Source organism: Bufo gargarizans, chromosome 9 (assembly GCF_014858855.1).
Source record: "Bufo gargarizans isolate SCDJY-AF-19 chromosome 9, ASM1485885v1, whole genome shotgun sequence".
NCBI classification, from domain to species: domain Eukaryota; kingdom Metazoa; phylum Chordata; class Amphibia; order Anura; family Bufonidae; genus Bufo; species Bufo gargarizans.
In genome coordinates this window covers 83,277,101-83,295,898 of record NC_058088.1, presented here as the reverse complement: position 1 = coordinate 83,295,898, position 18,798 = coordinate 83,277,101, and the positions used below count along the sequence as shown (strand labels likewise).

The following is an 18,798-nucleotide window of genomic DNA, read 5'->3' as shown; positions in this document are numbered from 1 at the left end:
GCTATTCTTCGATCTGCTACTGAAAGAAAAATATTGGTGCAGATTCCAGCACATGCCATGTTATGGAGGTAGTGCCTCTAGGGGAGAACATCTCTGCATATAGCCTCATGCACACGACCGTTGTTTCATTCCATGTCTGTTGTTCCATTTTTCATGAATTTCTGCAGACCCATTGACTTTCAATGGGTCCGTTAAAAACTCGGCTAATGCACCGTTTGTCATCCGCGTCCGTGATCCGTGGTTTCAGTCCGTCAAAAAAATATAACCTGTCCTATTTTTTTCACGGAAAATGGTTCACGGACCCATTCAAGTGAATAGGTCCGTGAAAAAACGTGGAGGCACACAAGATTGTCATCCGCGTTTGCATCTGTTTTTTTTCCTATCATTTGCATGGCAAATTTGACTTAGACTTTTTTTACTTTCCTTCATGTCTGGTGATCCTCCAAAAATAAAGGAAGACACACGGAAACAAAAACGGAAATGGATCATGGAAAAACGGAACCCCATTTTGCGGAACGGAACACAACAACGGTCGTGTGCATGAGGCCTATGGCATATGCTGTGTAGTCTCTTTGTGCCTATGTGCAATGTGCCTGAGGAAAGATGCACTGCGGCTGCATTGGTAAAACATTGTGTTAATTGTTGCAGTATTGTTATGGTTCTTGTTACATTTTTTCCTCTAAAGAATTTTCTCCCCACTGTTTTTATGTTTTCCTGTTTAAGTCAAGTGGGAAATAAATGAACAAGAGGTTAATGGTAAAATGTGAATGAAATGTAAACACTTTTACAAATCTAATTCACACTAACATATAGCTGACTTTTAACTGCAAAAAAAATGGTAAGAATGCAAAAATTGTTTACTTACTTTCACACGGGCATCCTGGATTTTCTCCGGATGCATCGCGGGAAAACCGCGCCAGTATGCACGCAATTGCAGTCAGTGCAATGCGTTTTGCACGCGCGTGAGAAAAAAATGAATTTGGTACAGAGACCCGAACCCGGACTTCTTTACTGAAGTTCGGGTTTGGGTTAGGTATTCTATTCATTTTATTATTTTCCCTTATAACATGGTTAGAAAGGAAAATAATAGCATTCTTAATACAGAATGCTTACTAAAATGTGGATTGAGGGGTTAAAAAAAATATTAATTAACTCACCTCATCCAATTGATCGCGCAGCCGGCATTGTCTTCTTGCTACTTCTTTCAGGACCTGCAAAAGGACCTTTGATGACGTCAGCAGGACCATTCAGCAGGACCTGCGCTAACGTCACTGCTCTCACCACGTGGTGAGCGCGATTACGTCATCAAATGTTCTTTTGCAGGTCCTGAAAGAAGTAGCAAGAAGACGATGCCGGCTGCGTGATCAATTGGATGAGGTAAGTTACTTTTTTTATTTTTTAACTCCTCAATCCACATTTTAGCATTTAGTATTAAAAATGCTATTATTTTCCTTTATAACCATGTAAGGCTACTTTCACACTTGCGTTCGGTGCGGATCCGTCTGGTGTCTGCACAGATGGATCCGCACCTATAATGCAAACGCTTAGATCCGTTCAGAACGGATCCGTTTGCATTACCATGAACGCCTGCTGAGCGGAGCGGAGGCCAAACGCTGCCAGACTGATGTATTCTGAGCGGATCCGCATCCACTCAGAATGCATTAGGGCTGGACGGATGCGTTCGGGGCCGCTTGTGAGAGCCTTCAAACGGAACTCACAAGCGGAGCCCCGAACGCAAGTGTGAAAGTAGCCTTATAAGGGAAAATAATACAGTAAATTGACTTTTATCAATTTACTAACATCATCTCCTAGCAACCATGCGTGAAAATTGCGGATTTGTGGATGCTATGCGGTTTTCACGCATTCCCATTCATTTCTATAGGGCCTACGTTGTGTGAAAAACGCAGAATATAGAACATGCTGTGATTTTCACGCAACGCACAAGTGATACGTGAAAATCACTGCTCATCTGAACAACCCCAATAAAGTGAATAGGTCTGGATTCAGTGCGGGTGCAATGCCTTCACCTCATTGCATTGCACCCGCGTGGAATTCTCGCCCGTGTGAAAGGGCCCTTAGGGAGGGAGAGGAGTTTTTTTTATTTTTATTAAATGAGTTGTCTGGTTTCCTATCTTCCTATCTTCCTATCCTCAGGATATGTCATCAGTATCAGACCGTCAGGGGTCTGTGTCCTGGCACCCCGACAATCAGCTGATTGAAGAGACGGCAGCGCTCATATGAGTGCTGTGTTTACATGCTTGCCGTGGACATTGCAGCTTCTGTGCGGTGTAATTCTAAATGCTTCATCCCATTCAAATAGATGGGACAAAGCAGGTGTCATTACACTGCCCAGACGCTGCAACGTCGAATGGGATGGGGCAGTTATAATTACACTGCCTGGCTGCTGCAATGCCGACGATGAGCAGGAAAACAGTGAAGAGAGCTCAGCACTCATTAAAGTGAGCCTGTCACCAACATTTCACCTTCTGCACTGCTTACATAACGCTGTAGTGTAGCAGAAAAAACATGATTTTAATGGTTTTAATGATATGCAAATGAGGGCTCGCAAGTTCCCAGGCCCCTCTGCCTTCTGTGTGCATAACTCCTCCCTAATCCTTCGTCTGGCCCGCCCTGTAATCCCCTTGCTTCATCCTGTTGACTGGCCTGGGCACTTATTGCCCCAGGGCACTTGGGAGACCTAATTTGCATATAATAAAAACTTTTTTGGGTGAAGAAAAGAACAAAGGTATCATTTAAATCATGTTTATTTGTGCTACAGCGTTATGTAAGCAGACAACCTTTAAAGAGTTGATTCATGCAGGTACCTCCATCAATCTGATATTGATGACCTATTCTGAGGATAGGTCATCAATATGGGAAACCAGACAACCCCTTTATTACATATTATACAAACTTATATAGGCACTAGAGCCCGAATAATACAGTGGACAGTTCCCAAATTACACAAATTGCTATACAGGACTGACATGCAGTACCGTCATACTGTATCCAGAAAGCACTCCATACGTCATATACAAGTAATATTCCATAAACAGTTACAAGGCAAGTCACAGTGCAGTGTCTTCCCAATAGCTGTATATAGGTAACCAGAAATAATGATGATGATAGGACTGGTAGTCCCTGATCTTCTTCTGAAGACTTTGCAACCTTTCCAAGATGATCACAGATGTGGAAAAGTCCCAGAAATTTCAGACTAGAAACCACCCACATGCAAAAAGTCTCACAATCATCTCTGCAATTTCTGAACTGAGGAATGCATATCGTCCAATGTTGGGCCAAACCTGTATATGTGTGAAGGTGCTGTAAACTGTTAATCCTTCCACAAGCATCGTCTATAGCCATAAACAGAGAATACCTTGCTAAAACTTATGACCTTGTGATCCTGGACAGTGTATGAATGTCCCCTCAAGCTTCCCCTCAGGGATTGTTCTTTCAACAAGAATTATATTTCTCCTAGAGCTAAACTGGCATCTGTCCCCTTCACAGGAAGAGCTAAACTGTGCAGTGGCTGATGCAATACTCACTAAAATGCTCTTCCCTCAGAGGGGAAAGCTAATTCCCTCTGCAGGGTCAGGACATAATGAAACAGTGCCACCTACAGACAGCTTTTGGGAACACACAAAATGCATAATACAAAATGTGAACAGATGAAATAACACAATATAGAGAGAGAAAAGTCCAGCTCACCAATAATCCACAGTGCACGGACAAGCCAAGGCTGGCTCAATATCAAAACTTGAAACAAAAGAAATGTCCAGCACGTAGTAGGTTAAAACGCTGCATCATCTTTATTCCATCGTAGATACAATCAGTCTACAAAGCAGTAGTCGTCTCCCCTCCCATCACCTCCCGTCAGACCGACATGTTTCAAACCGTAAAGGTTCTTAATCATGATCACCTTTATGGTTCGAAACATGTCGGTCTGATGGGAGGTGATGGGAGGTGACAACTACTGCTTTGTATACTGATTGTATCTACGATGCAATAAAGATGATGCAGCGTTTTAACCTACTACGTGCTGGACGTTTCTTCTGTTTCAAGATCAAATAACATCAAATCAAGAACAATTTGCAAGTGCCCTGTTCTGGGGTACTGCAATTGTAATTTAGCCCTGAAGCAAATATGTTGAGCTATAATTAACTCCTATAGAAATTGTATGGAGCAGCTGCACTCCTTAGGCTACTTTCACACTGGCGTTTTGGCTTTCCGTTTGTGAGATTCGTTCACGGCTCTCACAAGCGGTCCAAAACGGATCAGTTTGGCCCTAATGCATTCTGAATGGAAAAGGTTCCGCTCAGAATGCATCAGTTTGCCTCCGTTCCGTCTCCATTCCGTTTTGGAGGCAGACATCTGACGAAACTGAGCCAATGACACAATAGAAAACGGATCTGGTCTCCATTGACTTTTAATGGTGTTCAAGACGGATCCGTCTTGCCTATGTTAAAGATAATACAAACGGATTCATTCTGAACGGATACAAGCGGTTGTATTATCTGAACTGATCCGTCTATGCAGATCCATGACAGATCGGCACCAAACGCGAGTGTGAAAGCAGCCTTACTATGCTTGTGTTGTGGAGGATGACAATGGACTGAGGACCCCAGTACTTGTGACTGGTAGGGGTCCCTAGCGATCTAACAATTATTATTTATCCATTAGATCAGGCATGGCCAACCTGCGGCTCTCCAGCTGTTGTAAAACTACAACTCCCACCATGCCCTTCTGTAGGCTGCTAGCTGTAGGCAGTCTGGGCATGCTTGGAGTTGTAGTTTTGCAACAGCTGGAGAGCCTCAGGTTGGCCATCCCTGCATTAGATAGAAGAAACTGCGCTTGGTGGAAAATCCCTTTGAATAAACAGTGGTGTGTGGTTTGCTGCACTGCATCCCTCATTCTCATTAACTAGAGTTCAGACCATAGAACGCCATTATAATTAAGAATAATGGCAACATTCTCCTCTTTTGCATCTGGCAGTAGGTTTTATATTTATTGACTATGCATGAGACGTGTTTATATAGATGGAAGACTATGTCTATGCTCTGTAGATCCGTCTCATTGCTAATGTTTTAAGAAGCAAGCGTAATCTTATCGGTATCAGTGGAAAAATAACACATCATAAGTAATCAGCCTCTCCTGCAGCAGCTAACTTATTTATCTCATAGAGGATAGATATAATTTAATGACTCCTTCTAAATTATCCCCACAGACATAATCTCTGGATTCTCCTGCTATGCGATCCAAAAAATTAAAGTTGTTTTAATGCAATCTCTGAAATTAATTAGCATAACTTTCTGAATGCATAGGAAATATTAATTAACCTTGTAAAAGAGGCATTGTAGGGATTTATCTGCTTTATTTATAGCTCTTAGGCCTCATGCACACGGACGTTTTTTTTCACGGTCCGCAAAACGGGGTTCCGTTGGTCCGTGATCCGTGACCGTTTTTCCGTCCGTGGGTCTTCCTTGATTTTTGGAGGATCCACGGACATGAAAAAAAAGTCATTTTGGTGTCCGCCTGGCCGTGCGGAGCCAAACGGATCCGTCCTGAATTACAATGCAAGTCAATGGGGACGGATCCGTTTGATGTTGACACAATATGGTGCCATTTCAAACGGATCCGTCCCCATTGACTTTCAATGTAAAGTCTGGAGTTCTGTTATACCATCGGATTGGAGTTTTCTCCAATCCGATGGTATATTTTAACTTGTAGCGTCCCCATCACCATGGGAACGCCTCTATGTTAGAATATACTGTCGGATATGAGCTACATCGTGAAACTCATTTCCGACAGTATATTCTAACACAGAGGCGTTCCCATGGTGATGGGGACGCTTCAGGTTAGAATATACAAAAAAACTGTGTACATGACTGTCCCCTGCTGCCTGGCAGGTGCTGCCAGGCAGCAGGGGGCAGACCCCCCCCCCCCCTGTTTTTAACTCATTGGTGGCCAGTGGGCCCCCCCTCCCCTGTTGTTAACTCGTTGGTGGCCAGTGTGCGCACCCCCCTCCCTCCCTCCCTCTATTGTTTTAATACATTGGGGCCAGTGTGCGCGCGCCCCCCCAACCCCCCCTCCCTCCCTCTATTGTTTTAATACATTGGGGCCAGTGTGCGCACCCCCCCAACCCCCCCCCCCCTCCCCCCTCCCTCCCTCTATTGTAATCATCATCGGTGGCAGCGGAGTAGAAGATTTTCATACTTACCTGGCTGCTGGCTGCTGCGATGTCTGCGTCCGGCCGGGAGCTCCTCCTACTGGTAAGTGACAGGTCTGTGCGGCGCATTGCTGTCACTTACCAGTAGGAGGAGCTCCCGGCCGGACGCAGACATCGCAGCAGCCAGCAGCCAGGTAAGTATGAAAATCTTCCACTCCGCTGCCACCGATGATGATGATGATGATGTGCGCGCGCACACTGGCCCCAATGTATTAAAACAATAGAGGGAGGGAGGGAGGGGGGGTTGGGGGGGCGCGCGCACACTGGCCCCAATGTATTAAAACAATAGAGGGAGGGAGGGAGGGAGGGGGGGGTTGGGGGGGCGCGCGCACACTGGCCCCAATGTATTAAAACAATAGAGGGAGGGAGGGGGGGTTGGGGGGGCGCGCGCACACTGGCCCCAATGTATTAAAACAATAGAGGGAGGGAGGGAGGGGGGTGCGCACACTGGCCACCAACGAGTTAACAACAGGGGGGGGGGGCCGCACAATGATATTCAAACTGGGGGGGGGGGGGGGGTCTGCCCCCTGCTGCCTGGCAGCCCTGATCTCTTACAGGGGGATATGATGGGGTTAATTGTACTATCATATCCCCCTGTAAGAGATCGGGTGCTGCCAGGCAGCAGGGGGCAGTCTTGTACAAAGTTTGCAGTGTATTCTAACTAGAAGCGTCCCCATCACCATGGGAACGCTTCTGTGTTAGAATATACTGTCGGAAATGAGTTTTCACGAAGTGAAAACTTAGATCAGAAAAAGCTTTTATGCAGACGGATCTTCAGATCCGTCTGTATGAAAGCAACCTACGGCCACGGATCACGGACACGGATGCCAATCTTGTGTGCATCCGTGTTCTTTCACGGACCCATTGACTTGAATGGGCCCGTGAACCGTTGGCCGTGAAAAAAATAGGACAGGTCATATTTTTTTCACGGCCAGGAAACACGGCTCACGGATGCGGCTGCCAAACGGTGCATTTTCCGATTTTTCCACGGACCCATTGAAAGTCAATGGGTCCGTGAAAAAAAACGGAAAACGGCACAACGGCCACGGATGCACACAACGGTCGTGTGCATGAGGCCTTCTACTAATGTTTTCCAATTTTAGGATGAAGACACAAGTGCAATGTGAAATGGGTGTGCTTTATCTTCAATTATGGCTTCTTCCATTCAATGCACTTTATTTTCAGCTGGAATTTATTAGTGCAAAAACTTTGGTAATCATTCATATCCTATATAGTAATCTGTTGGTGACTAGCCTCCTTAGATAAGCCATGTTATGGCATGGGGCAGGGGTACTCAACTAGTTTTATCAAAGGTCCACATACCTCGGTCTGCAGTCAGGTAAAGGTCCGAGCTGAATGCCAACAGTAAAGATGAAGGCCCCCGTTAGTGCCCCCAGTAAGAATAATGCTGACTGGAAGCTCAGGATAGGACCTGCACTCCAGTGTGATGACGTCTCGCAGGTCCTATCCTGAGCTTCCAGTCAGCAGCGAGTGTTTCCTACAGCGCGAGCAAATGGAGGAGGTACGTTTTTTTTTATTAATACAAGTGGCAGTGGAGGTAAAGGCTGTACTAATGAGCGTTCTGCAATGGAAGCACTCATTAGTAACAGTCCATACAGGAAAATACTGGAAGGCCACTAAAATACCAGCCTTGCTGGTAAGCTACTGGCCGGGTGGCAAAGCTAGCCACAGAACAGACATATGTATTTTTGTTCCACATCCAAGCCCCATTCTTGGTGGATTGGATGCAGACCCCTTTATTTCAATAGGGCCACAAAAGATGCAGACAGTACACAGTGTGCTCTCTCATCTTTTGCAGCCCCATTGAAATCAAGGGGTCCGCATCGAATTCACCAAGAATGGGGCTTGGATATGGAACAAAAATACCGTGGTATGAATGGAGCCTTATCTTTATTTCACCAGTAGGCTACTTTCACATTAGCGTCTTTGCTGGATCCGGCAGGGCTCAGTAAAAACACTTCCGTTACTTATAATACAACCATCTGCATCCATTATAAACGTATCCAGTTGTATTATCTTTAACATACCCAAGACGGATCCGTCATGAACTCCATTGAAGGTCAATGGGAGATGGATTCGTTTTCTAGTGTGTCAAAGAAAACAGATCCATCCACATTGACTTGCATTGTGTGTCATGCCGGATCAGTTTTGCTCTGCATCCCATGACAGAAAGAAAACCGCTGCAATCTGCAGTATGGGAACGCAACCAAATGGAACGGACTGTATTTTGGAGCATTTCGTTCTGTTCAGTTACGTTTTGTCCCCATTGACAATGAATGGGGACAAAACGGAAGCGTTTTTCTCTGCTAGTGTGAAAGCAGCCTTACAGAGAGAGGCACAGGCAAGATGAGAACACACCACTGACACTGTGGAGTCCTTTCCTGAGGTCAGTGATGGGTTCCCGCCCTGTCTGTACACCTCAGTACCCTTCACACACCCCAAGTTAATTTTACCTTGAGTTTTTAAATTCCGGTAGGCTGTGGAGTGGGAGGGGCACGGTCTAACAGATCTGGTGCGTGGCTTAGCGGCGTTTTATAGTACCTCTTTTGAGGTTGGCAGTGGCAGTGGTGATGTCTTCTCCAGCACCACGTAAGTGTCCTTTGGAGCTTGAAGCTACCTTACGTGCTGCTTCTGCAGGAGAGGAGGGACTGAGCGCTTAGAGAAACAGCTTCCTCCACGTGCAGGCGGCGGATGAAAGCTCTAAGAGAGACAAGTCCCGGCGCCTGCATGTGGAGGGACCTGTCTCTTTCAGCCCACTCCTCCTCTTCCATCCAGCGCCTAAATGGGGAGGAGCTTGTGCCACAGCTCTTTCCGTTGCACTGAGAGATTAGTAAGCAGCCTAAAGTGCTGCTTCCTTTAGAAGGAATGGCAGGGGTCCGGACAGCTGGCATCCACGGTCCGTATTTGGACCATGGTCCACCAGTTGAGTACCCCTGGCATAGGGTCTCTAACAGGCATTACAGCTAGGCTTGAGTGAATCAAGCTTGAGATCACGGATCCGAAGTCGATTCGTTCTAACACTTCGTTTTGATACTGTATGGAGACCTGTCTTCATACAGCATTAAAATGTATTGCCTCCATGGAGGCAAAATTAATTTCAGCCGAAGTCACGCAAAACTTCAGTGAATGAATTCGGTATTCATTTCTGCACTCTAAGACTTCGGATTGCTATTTTTAAATGTTTTTAGAGACGAAGAAGTGATTACCGAATTCATTCACCGAAGTCTTGCGCACCAGAAGTCCTCCACAGAGGCAATACATTTTAATGCTGTACAGAGACCGGTCTCCATGCAGCATTAAAATGAAGTGCTAACGAACTGACTTTGGATCTATGATCGAAGCTTGATTTGCTCAACACTTATGAGCAGGGCTCTCACTCCTAGTGTTTCAGTTGTATATTAGCTACCAGGGGCAGATTGGCCATAGACCTTACAGAGAAATTTCCTGGCGGGCCGATGCCCAGGGGGCTGCCTGGGTGTCACGGCCACGGTTATGGTCGTGACTCCTTGGGAGCCGCATACAGTTGCCCGCGGCTGTGGTTGTTGTTTCAACCGCAGCTGAGGCATATTGTAGTTGGCCTCAGTGCGGTTGCCGCGGACAAAAGCTATGTGTGCGGTTCCCGGGGAGTTGTGTGCGTGTGTGGATGCACTTTGTTTGTATGTCTGGTGTGCACTTGTTGTTGTTTGGTGCACACGGACATCGTCCTTTCACTGTGGCTGCCCGTGGCAACGTTTGGTATTATGTACATGTGGTGGCGGTGTCTCGGCCTTCGGGCTGTCTCCCAGGACGGCTGCCACCCATGTTGTTGCCAGCGGCAACAGCCACAGGGTGATCAGGTTGGTCACTTCACCTGTATGTGTGTTTTCCCTTCTGTGTGCTGGAAGGGTTAACTTCCTTCCCAGTGTGTGTTTTGTGTCACTGGGTGTGGTTGACCGGTGGGTGTGGCCACTTTGCCCTATAAAGCCTGTGTCTGGAGCACAGCTCAGTAGGTTGCTTTCAGTCATACTTGGCTGAAGCAGCCTCCTGTGGATTCCATCCTTCTTGTAAGGGCCACCCTTCCGGTCATAAGTTTAAATCCTTTGTTACACGGTGTTATCTAGGTGTGTGTGGGGTTTTGTGTTATTGCACCTTATGGTTCCCTGGTTCCCTGTGTGATGTATGGTGTGTGCTGTTGTCTTCTCTGTTGTTGTAGACAGACAGCACTTTTGCATGGGTTCCGGGCGGTGTGTTTGTGGCAGGTAGGTGAGGTTGACGTTCCACATACCTGCCACTGCCATAAGTGGTATTGGATTCCCTTTATTTCCAGCTTGGCCTTTCTAGGCTCCTGTTCCTCCGTGTTCTGGAGGAACAGGTAGTCTATCCAGCTCCTAGCCTAGGGACCTGCGGAGGGATAGTAGGGACCCGAGGTTCCTGCGCATGGGTCCTCCTACCCTAAAGGTCGGCCCATGCAGGTTAGGAGTTAGGGTCAGATCAGGGAGACTTTAGGAGGTGACCTGCTCCCTGATCCTGTGGTCTTGCAGCGACCAAACATCTCCGGGTACCGCACGGCTGGGGGTTTCCCCCACCGCCAGTCGTGACACTGGGCCCTCCTCACCGCCAGTTAGTGGAAGTTTTTGTGGATGTATTTTGTTTCTGCTGGCGGTATTTTGTTATGGACTGTGGTATTTGGCTCTGTTGGGGTGGTATAATGTGCCGCAATATGGTACTGCTGGCCCTGCCTTTCAACAATTTGGACCAGACTACAAAACGGGGCCACTTTTAGTATATTTTTTCCAGGGCCACTTTAAGTTCCCAGTCCGTCCCTGTTAGATAGTTACGTTGTGATGTCTTTTGTTTCGTACATAAATCTTCTGAATTTTTAAAACGCTGAGGAATATGGTGGCGCTATATAAATAAAGATTATTATTATTAATAATTACAGCTGTGTATAGCAGAGGTGATACATTACATTAAGTAATTGATGGTATGGATGCCAGTTCACCTTAATAGGACCACTTTTGTGCCGAGATAAAATACTGTAGTTAGAGATGATTGAATCGATTTTAAATTAATTGAATTTATTGCAAATGTCCCAAAAATTTGGATTCTAGCGAAATGTTTCCAATTTGTTTCGGGGCAAATTAGTTCAAATGGTGGCCACCATTATACAGGTTGATAAACAGAGAAGAAGCATCTGCTACCAAAACGGATACTATTTGGACAATTTTTTATTTGACAGTGCAGTGTGTTATTAAAAAGTCTGTCCTTCTGTCTGGTCTAGTATAAGCTTTTTAATTTTGTGACAATGTCAATGGTGTTTTCTGATATTTAATAGGTCTGGATAGGTCATCAATGTGAAAATCTTGGACATCCCCTTTAATAAATCTTCTCCATTCATTCAGGTGCTAGGCCAGCAAGTATATAACATGGATATCTCTGTAGTATTATCACCCTTATTTGTGAGATTATGAACGATCCAAGTCAACAGTTCTTTCCCTGTCTTATTTGAATACAAATATGCTCAGGCAATAATTAAAACTTACATAAATCCCTCCATGGTAAAAGAAACAAGTCTAGAAATACACTTGTCCTAGGCTGTTCCTCCACAGTATGTAGCAGAAGTCTACCAGGGAGTGATAGCAGCCTCAGGAGAAATTCTTCTCAGTCAGATGAGCACGGCTCTGATGGAATTTTTTGGCGTAGAAAACTCATCCCCATGTAGTGTGTATGACTGTAAAAACAGCTAATGCATGGGAAAGCTAATAATATCCGTCATGGACAAATGATTTTGTAAGGAACAGAGAATACTGTTGCTTTATTAACATTTAACAATTCTGCGGTTTTCAGCAAATCAGTTAAACCTTAGTGAGGCATGGAAGCTGATCCTATCATTTGATTTTTATGATACGTGGGAATGAAGCAATAGTACCATTAGAGATGAGCGAATCAAATCCCATGAAGTGGAATTCGATCCGAATTTCAGAATAAATTTGATTCGCCCAGAAGCCGAATTTCCTCGTGCTTGATTTATCGTTAAATAGTATAAAAGATAAAAAATAAAAATAAAACTTATCTCCTCCATTTGCTCGCAACAGGCCACCAGCCTCCATCCTGCTTAAAGTTCTCGGCCGAAATATCGTGCAGCTCGAGATTACATCATCACGCCGGCCGGTGTGATGACGTCATACATCACCACGCAAGCCAGCGTGGTGACGTAATCTTGCACCGCACAGGATGCCGCCCAAGATTTTACAGCAAGATGGCGACGGCCGGCCCATCGTGAGCAAATGGAGGAGGTAAGTTTGATTTAAAAAAATGGGTAGTTAATTTTACACTTAGATGCCGCGATCATGTATGAACGCGGCATCTAAGGGGTAAAATGACGGGGTCGGCACTATCGCAGCTCCCTGTCATTGCACCTGCTACTTACAAAAAAATGTGTTTTGTGACGGAGCAATTCGTCACGTAGCAAATTTTTGGGTGAAATTTGGCGAATCATCCGAATCAAACTTTTAAGAAGTTAGCTCATCTCTAAGTACCATACATAGACAGCAGGTCACTGACTCTGCATCTACAAATCCTCGTTATGGCGCTAGTGCTATCCTATGGAGCTCTCTGTATTACCGTATTTTGAAATGGTGGTACAGTATTTTTACTGATAAGTATTAACAAGGCATAATTCTCCAATGAAGTCATCTGTAGCCCGAGGAGAAGTATAGTTTCCACATCTGTAGACCTAAGGCATCCATACACCTTTAATAGCTGTCAGCTAAGTGCTCTCCCGTGTGCCCCATACATAGTTAGTTAAGCCAAGCGTGTGTGTGTTTTCAGTGGGGAGAAAGGAGAAAGCCGCTGCCAGATGCCTCTGGCGGTTGCTTATTCCTTGGAAGAATAAAAGGATCGGGTGTTAAAATTCAAAGTGCACAATACTTGTTTCTCCTGACATCATCTATTGGGGTATAGGTAGGAGGCCCCAAAACACATTTATAAACAGTAGATTCGACAGACAATAGCTTAATGTGTGTGGGGCCTTTAAGGTGTTTCCACTTTAAGTTCATTAACATGGCACAGGATTTCTTGTACAGTGGATCAGTAGTGAAGATGCAGGGGAAAAATATTATTTGTCTGCTGTTTATTTCTATATCTGCAAATTACAGCTAAGAATGATATAATGGTTATCTAACATTGAAGGAGTCATCCCATGAAGGCAAGCCATGACCATTTGCCGTATTAGGGCATCACAGAGGAGGTTCTCCCATGGGCCCCCTTCTATGAACTGTCCTGGAAGACTTAAGCCACCTATGTATTACAAGGACAGCTGTTGATCTGAATGGTCACCATTAATGATGCGCAGATTGATTCGACTGGTTCGGAATTCGTACTGAATTTCCCCAAATGTTCAGATTCTAAGTAATCCAAATTTTTTGTGATTCATTTCGGGGGAGAGAGAGGGAGAGAGAGAGAGAATACTAGTGTCTCTCTCATATCTGGTTCAGGTAGAATCGATTTGTATCCAAATCAAACATTTTGAAAAATTCACCTAATCAGCCCCGAAACAAATTTGAACAAATTTGCTCATGTCTAGTCGTGCATTACTACATTCCCACTACCATGGGCACTACAGGAAAAATGCTTAATTGGCCATGGTTTCCGCTGACAAAATCGGCTTTAAATGAATCAAATCTCCCCAAAACATATATTACATAGTAATATACAGGTCCTTCTCAAAAAATTAGCATATTGTGATAAAGTTCATTATTTTCTGTAATGTACTGATAAACATTAGACTTTCATATATTTTAGATTCATTACACACCAACTGAAGTAGTTCAAGCCTTTTATTGTTTTAAAGGGGTTGTCCCACTTTGCTTTTTTAATCTTATCAGCAGTAGATGTCCTGATAACTTCCTGGTTCTCAGGCAGTTGAGTGAAGGCCACGCCTCCTCATGACTCACCCTGCGTGCTCGTTCATGTGTATGAGGTCATCCACATGGAGCCGTATGTGAGGTCCCGCCCCCCCCCCAGTATAATAAACATTGAGTGCGGCCCCCCCCCCCCCAGTATAATATACATTTAGTGCGCCCCCCCCCCCCAGTATAATATACATTCAGTGCGGCCGCCCCCCCCCCAGTATAATATACATTCAGTGCGGCCACCCCCCCCCCAGTATAATATACATTCAGTGCGGCCACCCCCCCCCCAGTATAATATACATTCAGTGCGGCCACCCCCCCCCCCCAGTATAATATACATTCAGTGCGGCCACCCCCCCCAGTATAATATACATTCAGTGCGGCCACCCCCCCCCAGTATAATATACATTCAGTGCGGACCCCCCCAGTATAATATACATTGGTGGCGCAGTGGGAAGTGCCAATGAGGGTTAAAAAAATAAATAAAAAATTAACTCACCTCCTCCAATTGTTCGCGCAGCTGCCGGTCTCCTGTTCTATCTTTAGGACCTGTGAAAGGACCTTTGGTGACATCACTGTGGTCATCACATGGTACATCATATGATCCATCACCATGGTAATGGACCATGTGATTAGCTCAGTGACGTCACCAAAGGTCCTTTCACAGGTCCTAAAGATAGAACAGGAGACCGGCAGCTGCGCGAACAATTGGAGGAGGTGAGTTAATTTTTTATTTATTTTTTTAACCCTCATTGGCACTTCCCACTGCGCCACCAATGTATATTATACTGGGGGGGTCCGCACTGAATGTATATTATACTGGGGGGGGGTGGCCGCACTGAATGTATATTATACTGGGGGGGGTGGCCGCACTGAATGTATATTATACTGGGGGGGGGGGGTGGCCGCACTGAATGTATATTATACTGGGGGGGGGGGGGGGTGGCCGCACTGAATGTATATTATACTGGGGGGGGGGGGGGCGCACTGCGCCACCAATGTTAATACAAATGCAGGAGGTGGGTGCCGGAGTGAAATAGCCGGCACCCGACCTCTATGATAGGGGGCTGCGATCAGCGGCAGTTAACCCCTAAGGTCCCGCTCCCTGTCATAGAGGTCGGGTGCCGGCTATTTGATTCCGGCACCCGCCTGCTGTATTTGCGCATGCGCGGGCGTGCGCGTACTTGTAGGAATGGAGAGGCGGCCCGAGTACTTGTTCAGCCGTTGTGCGCAGGCGCGGCACAGCGATGCGGCCGGACGAAAGAGGCCGTATCCATGGGATACAGAAAACAACAAAGGAATCGCTTTACATGATTTTTTGAATGAAAGGTAGCTTTTGGATAATAACATGGATAGGAAGATATGTTGTGTGGGGGTAAATAGATTAGATAAAACCTATTTTATGAAGTGGGACAACCCCTTTAATATTGATGATTTTGGCATACAGCTCATGAAAACACAAAATTCCTATCTCAAAAAATTAGCATATCATGAAAAGGTTCTCTAAACGAGCTATTAACCTAATCATCTGAATCAACTAATTAACTCTAAACACCTGCAAAAGATTCCTGAGGCTTTTAAAAACTCCCAGCCTGGTTCATTACTCAAAACCGCAATCATGGGTAAGACTGCCGACCTGACTGCTGTCCAGAAGGCCATCATTGACACCCTCAAGCAAGAGGGTAAGACACAGAAAGAAATTTCTGAACGAATAGGCTGTTCCCAGAGTGCTGTATCAAGGCACCTCAGTGGGAAGTCTGTGGGAAGGAAAAAGTGTGGCAGAAAACGCTGCACAACGAGAACAGGTGACCGGACCCTGAGGAAGATTGTGGAGAAGGACCGATTCCAGACCTTGGGGGACCTGCGGAAGCAGTGGACTGAGTCTGGAGTAGAAACATCCAGAGCCACTGTGTACAGGCGTGTGCAGGAAATGGGCTACAGGTGCCGCATTCCCCAGGTCAAGCCACTTTTGAACCAGAAACAGCGGCAGAAGTGCCTGACCTGGGCTACAGAGAAGCAGCACTGGACTGTTGCATGTCATTCGGAAATCAAGGTGCCAGAGTCTGGAGGAAGACTGGGGAGAGGGAAATGCCAAAATGCCTGAAGTCCAGTGTCAAGTCCCCACAGTCAGTGATGGTCTGGGGTGCCATGTCAGCTGCTGGTGTTGGTCCACTGTGTTTTATCAAGGGCAGGGTCAATGCAGCTAGCTATCAGGAGATTTTGGAGCACTTCATGCTTCCATCTGCTGAAAAGCTTTATGGAGATGAAGATTTCATTTTTCAGCACGACCTGGCACCTGCTCACAGCGCCAAAACCACTGGTAAATGGTTACTGACCATGGTATTACTGTGCTCAATTGGCCTGCCAACTCTCCTGACCTGAACCCCATAGAGAATCTGTGGGATATTGGGAAGAGAAAGTTGAGAGACGCAAGACCCAACACTCTGGATGAGCTTAAGGCCGCTATCGAAGCATCCTGGGCCTCCATAACACCTCAGCAGTGCCACAGGCTGATTGCCTCCATGCCACGCCGCATTGAAGCAGTCATTTCTGCAAAAGGATTCCCGACCAAGTATTGAGTGCATAACTGAACATAATTATTTGAAGGTTGACTTTTTTTGTATTAAAAACACTTTTTTCTTTTATTGGTCGGATGAAATATGCTAATTTTTTGAGATAGGAAATTTGGGTTTTCATGAGCTGTATGCCAAAATCATCAATATTAAAACAATAAAAGGCTTGAACTACTTCAGTTGGTGTGTAATGAATCCAAAATATATGAAAGTCTAATGTTTATCAGTACATTACAGAAAATAATGAACTTTATCACAATATGCTAATTTTTTGAGAAGGACCTGTATTAGAAGGCTACCAATCTCCCAAAAAATTTAAAAAAGGTAAAATCTTACCCACCTCCCTGCCCACTCACACTGTCGCAAGGTGGACATATTTAGCACATTGTGTCCTTATAATAAATAATACATGTGATCCCAAATCTACAAAAAACTATTCATATTTGCTCAACCACTGTCAGAAGAAACTCTATGAAAACCATTTAAACATATGTTGAATTTAGTGTCATGTTTGATAATTTTACCCACCTGCTTTTCTCCACTGGGTCTTCTGTAACTTAGAAGTAGCTCCACAGCTCCCACCACTTCCTTCCTTATTGCATACAAAAGAGCATCTCCCACATATACACTGTGGCTGAGCAAAAGCTCCATGATCTCTAAGTTTTCGTTCTCTATGGCTATGAGAAGAGCGCTTCGGCCAAGTGGATCCATGCAGTTGATGTTGATGTTGTAGTAGATTTCGGCTTCCTCCAAGGCATGCTTGACACTGGCATAGTCTCCCTTTTCCACAGCAATGAGGTAGGCCTTTTCTTCCAGTGACAACTCTGCCTCTGCCCGCACAATCTGAAGTGGAATCCGATCTCTGTAGGGTGAGTAATTCACCTTTTTGTAGTAAAGCTGGGCCATTGTTCATAGTGACATTACAACCTGAAAGAGAAGAACATTATAATCTTGTAAAAAATAATAGCAATAGTAATAATAATAATTAATGTTGAAAGAATCGGGTTCGGACTGCTGTATCCGAACATGATTCATTTGTAAACTTCGTTAACAATAAAGCCTCCATCTTACCGTAAAATGTATGGGCTCCACAGAAGTCCTGGCAAACTTGAGGCAAATATCGTGAGACTTGCTTCGTCTCGCATCTATGCGTCACACTTTGTTTATTCGTATAAATTACAGTGTCAAAATCCGAAGCTGAACCCGGTTTCATTAATGAGGCAGGAAGGTGAGTTCATCTTTGGATTTTGACACTGTAATTTATGCGAATAAATGAAGCAAATCTTGCAATATTTGCTTCAAGTTCGCATAGACCTCCACTGAGCACATACCTTTTATGGTAGGATGGAGGCTATATTGTTAACGAAGGTTACAAACTAATTGGGTTCAGATACAGGAATCCAAATCCGATTAGCTAAACGCTAATAATAATATGTAAGATGAGGGTGGTACAGTCTTCATGTGGTAATATGATGATTAACTTTTGACTAAAAATTGCTTCATAGGCATTTCTAAAAACGCAGCTTTCATTTGGTGATGTAGACCATAAAAACACATTTAAGAAGATATAAATATACAGAATATTTTCTTTTTCCCATGTTGCTAATTACCTTGTCTTCTAGATATGTATGATACCAGTTTACACAGGATATGCCATGCCTGATAGGCCACCTAACAGGAAAACTAGGGTCCCTTGCCAGAAGCTACATCTAGTAGAGGATTGACTGAAGAGATGTTACATGTCTCTCTTCATAAAGTTCCATAGCAGATGTCTCTAAGAGAATTATTGCCAGAATAGAGTTCTCCTCTAGATGCAGTTGATTACCCTATCCCAAAAAAGGACCAGGAGAAGCTGGAACCAGTGGCGTACATAGAGAAGTAAGGGCCCCATAGCAAGGATCAAACCAGGCCCCCCACACAGGACAGAAGGGTTTCTGCCTAAACCCTTTTCAATGACCTTTGGGCCATTTTTCCCACTGCTTCATTTGCTAAGACTAGAGCTACACAACAACATTTGTCGCGCAACATTTTGTCGTACTAATGTCGCACGACAACTTTTATAATGATAGTCTATGGTGTCACACTG

General features: G+C 45.0%; 1 protein-coding gene across 1 annotated transcript in view; it reads right to left on the bottom strand.

The window, feature by feature from the left end:
- TRPC5 (transient receptor potential cation channel subfamily C member 5) overlaps window positions 1–17,621 on the bottom strand; it is a 302,759-nt gene extending 285,138 nt beyond the window's left edge. The window contains exon 1 of the mRNA XM_044306574.1: window positions 17,241–17,621. Coding sequence (XP_044162509.1) covers window positions 17,241–17,618 — 378 coding nt within the window. The 5' untranslated portion in view covers window positions 17,619–17,621. The remainder of the gene's footprint in view (window positions 1–17,240) is intronic.
- Between the last annotated feature and the right edge of the window lie 1,177 nt (window positions 17,622–18,798).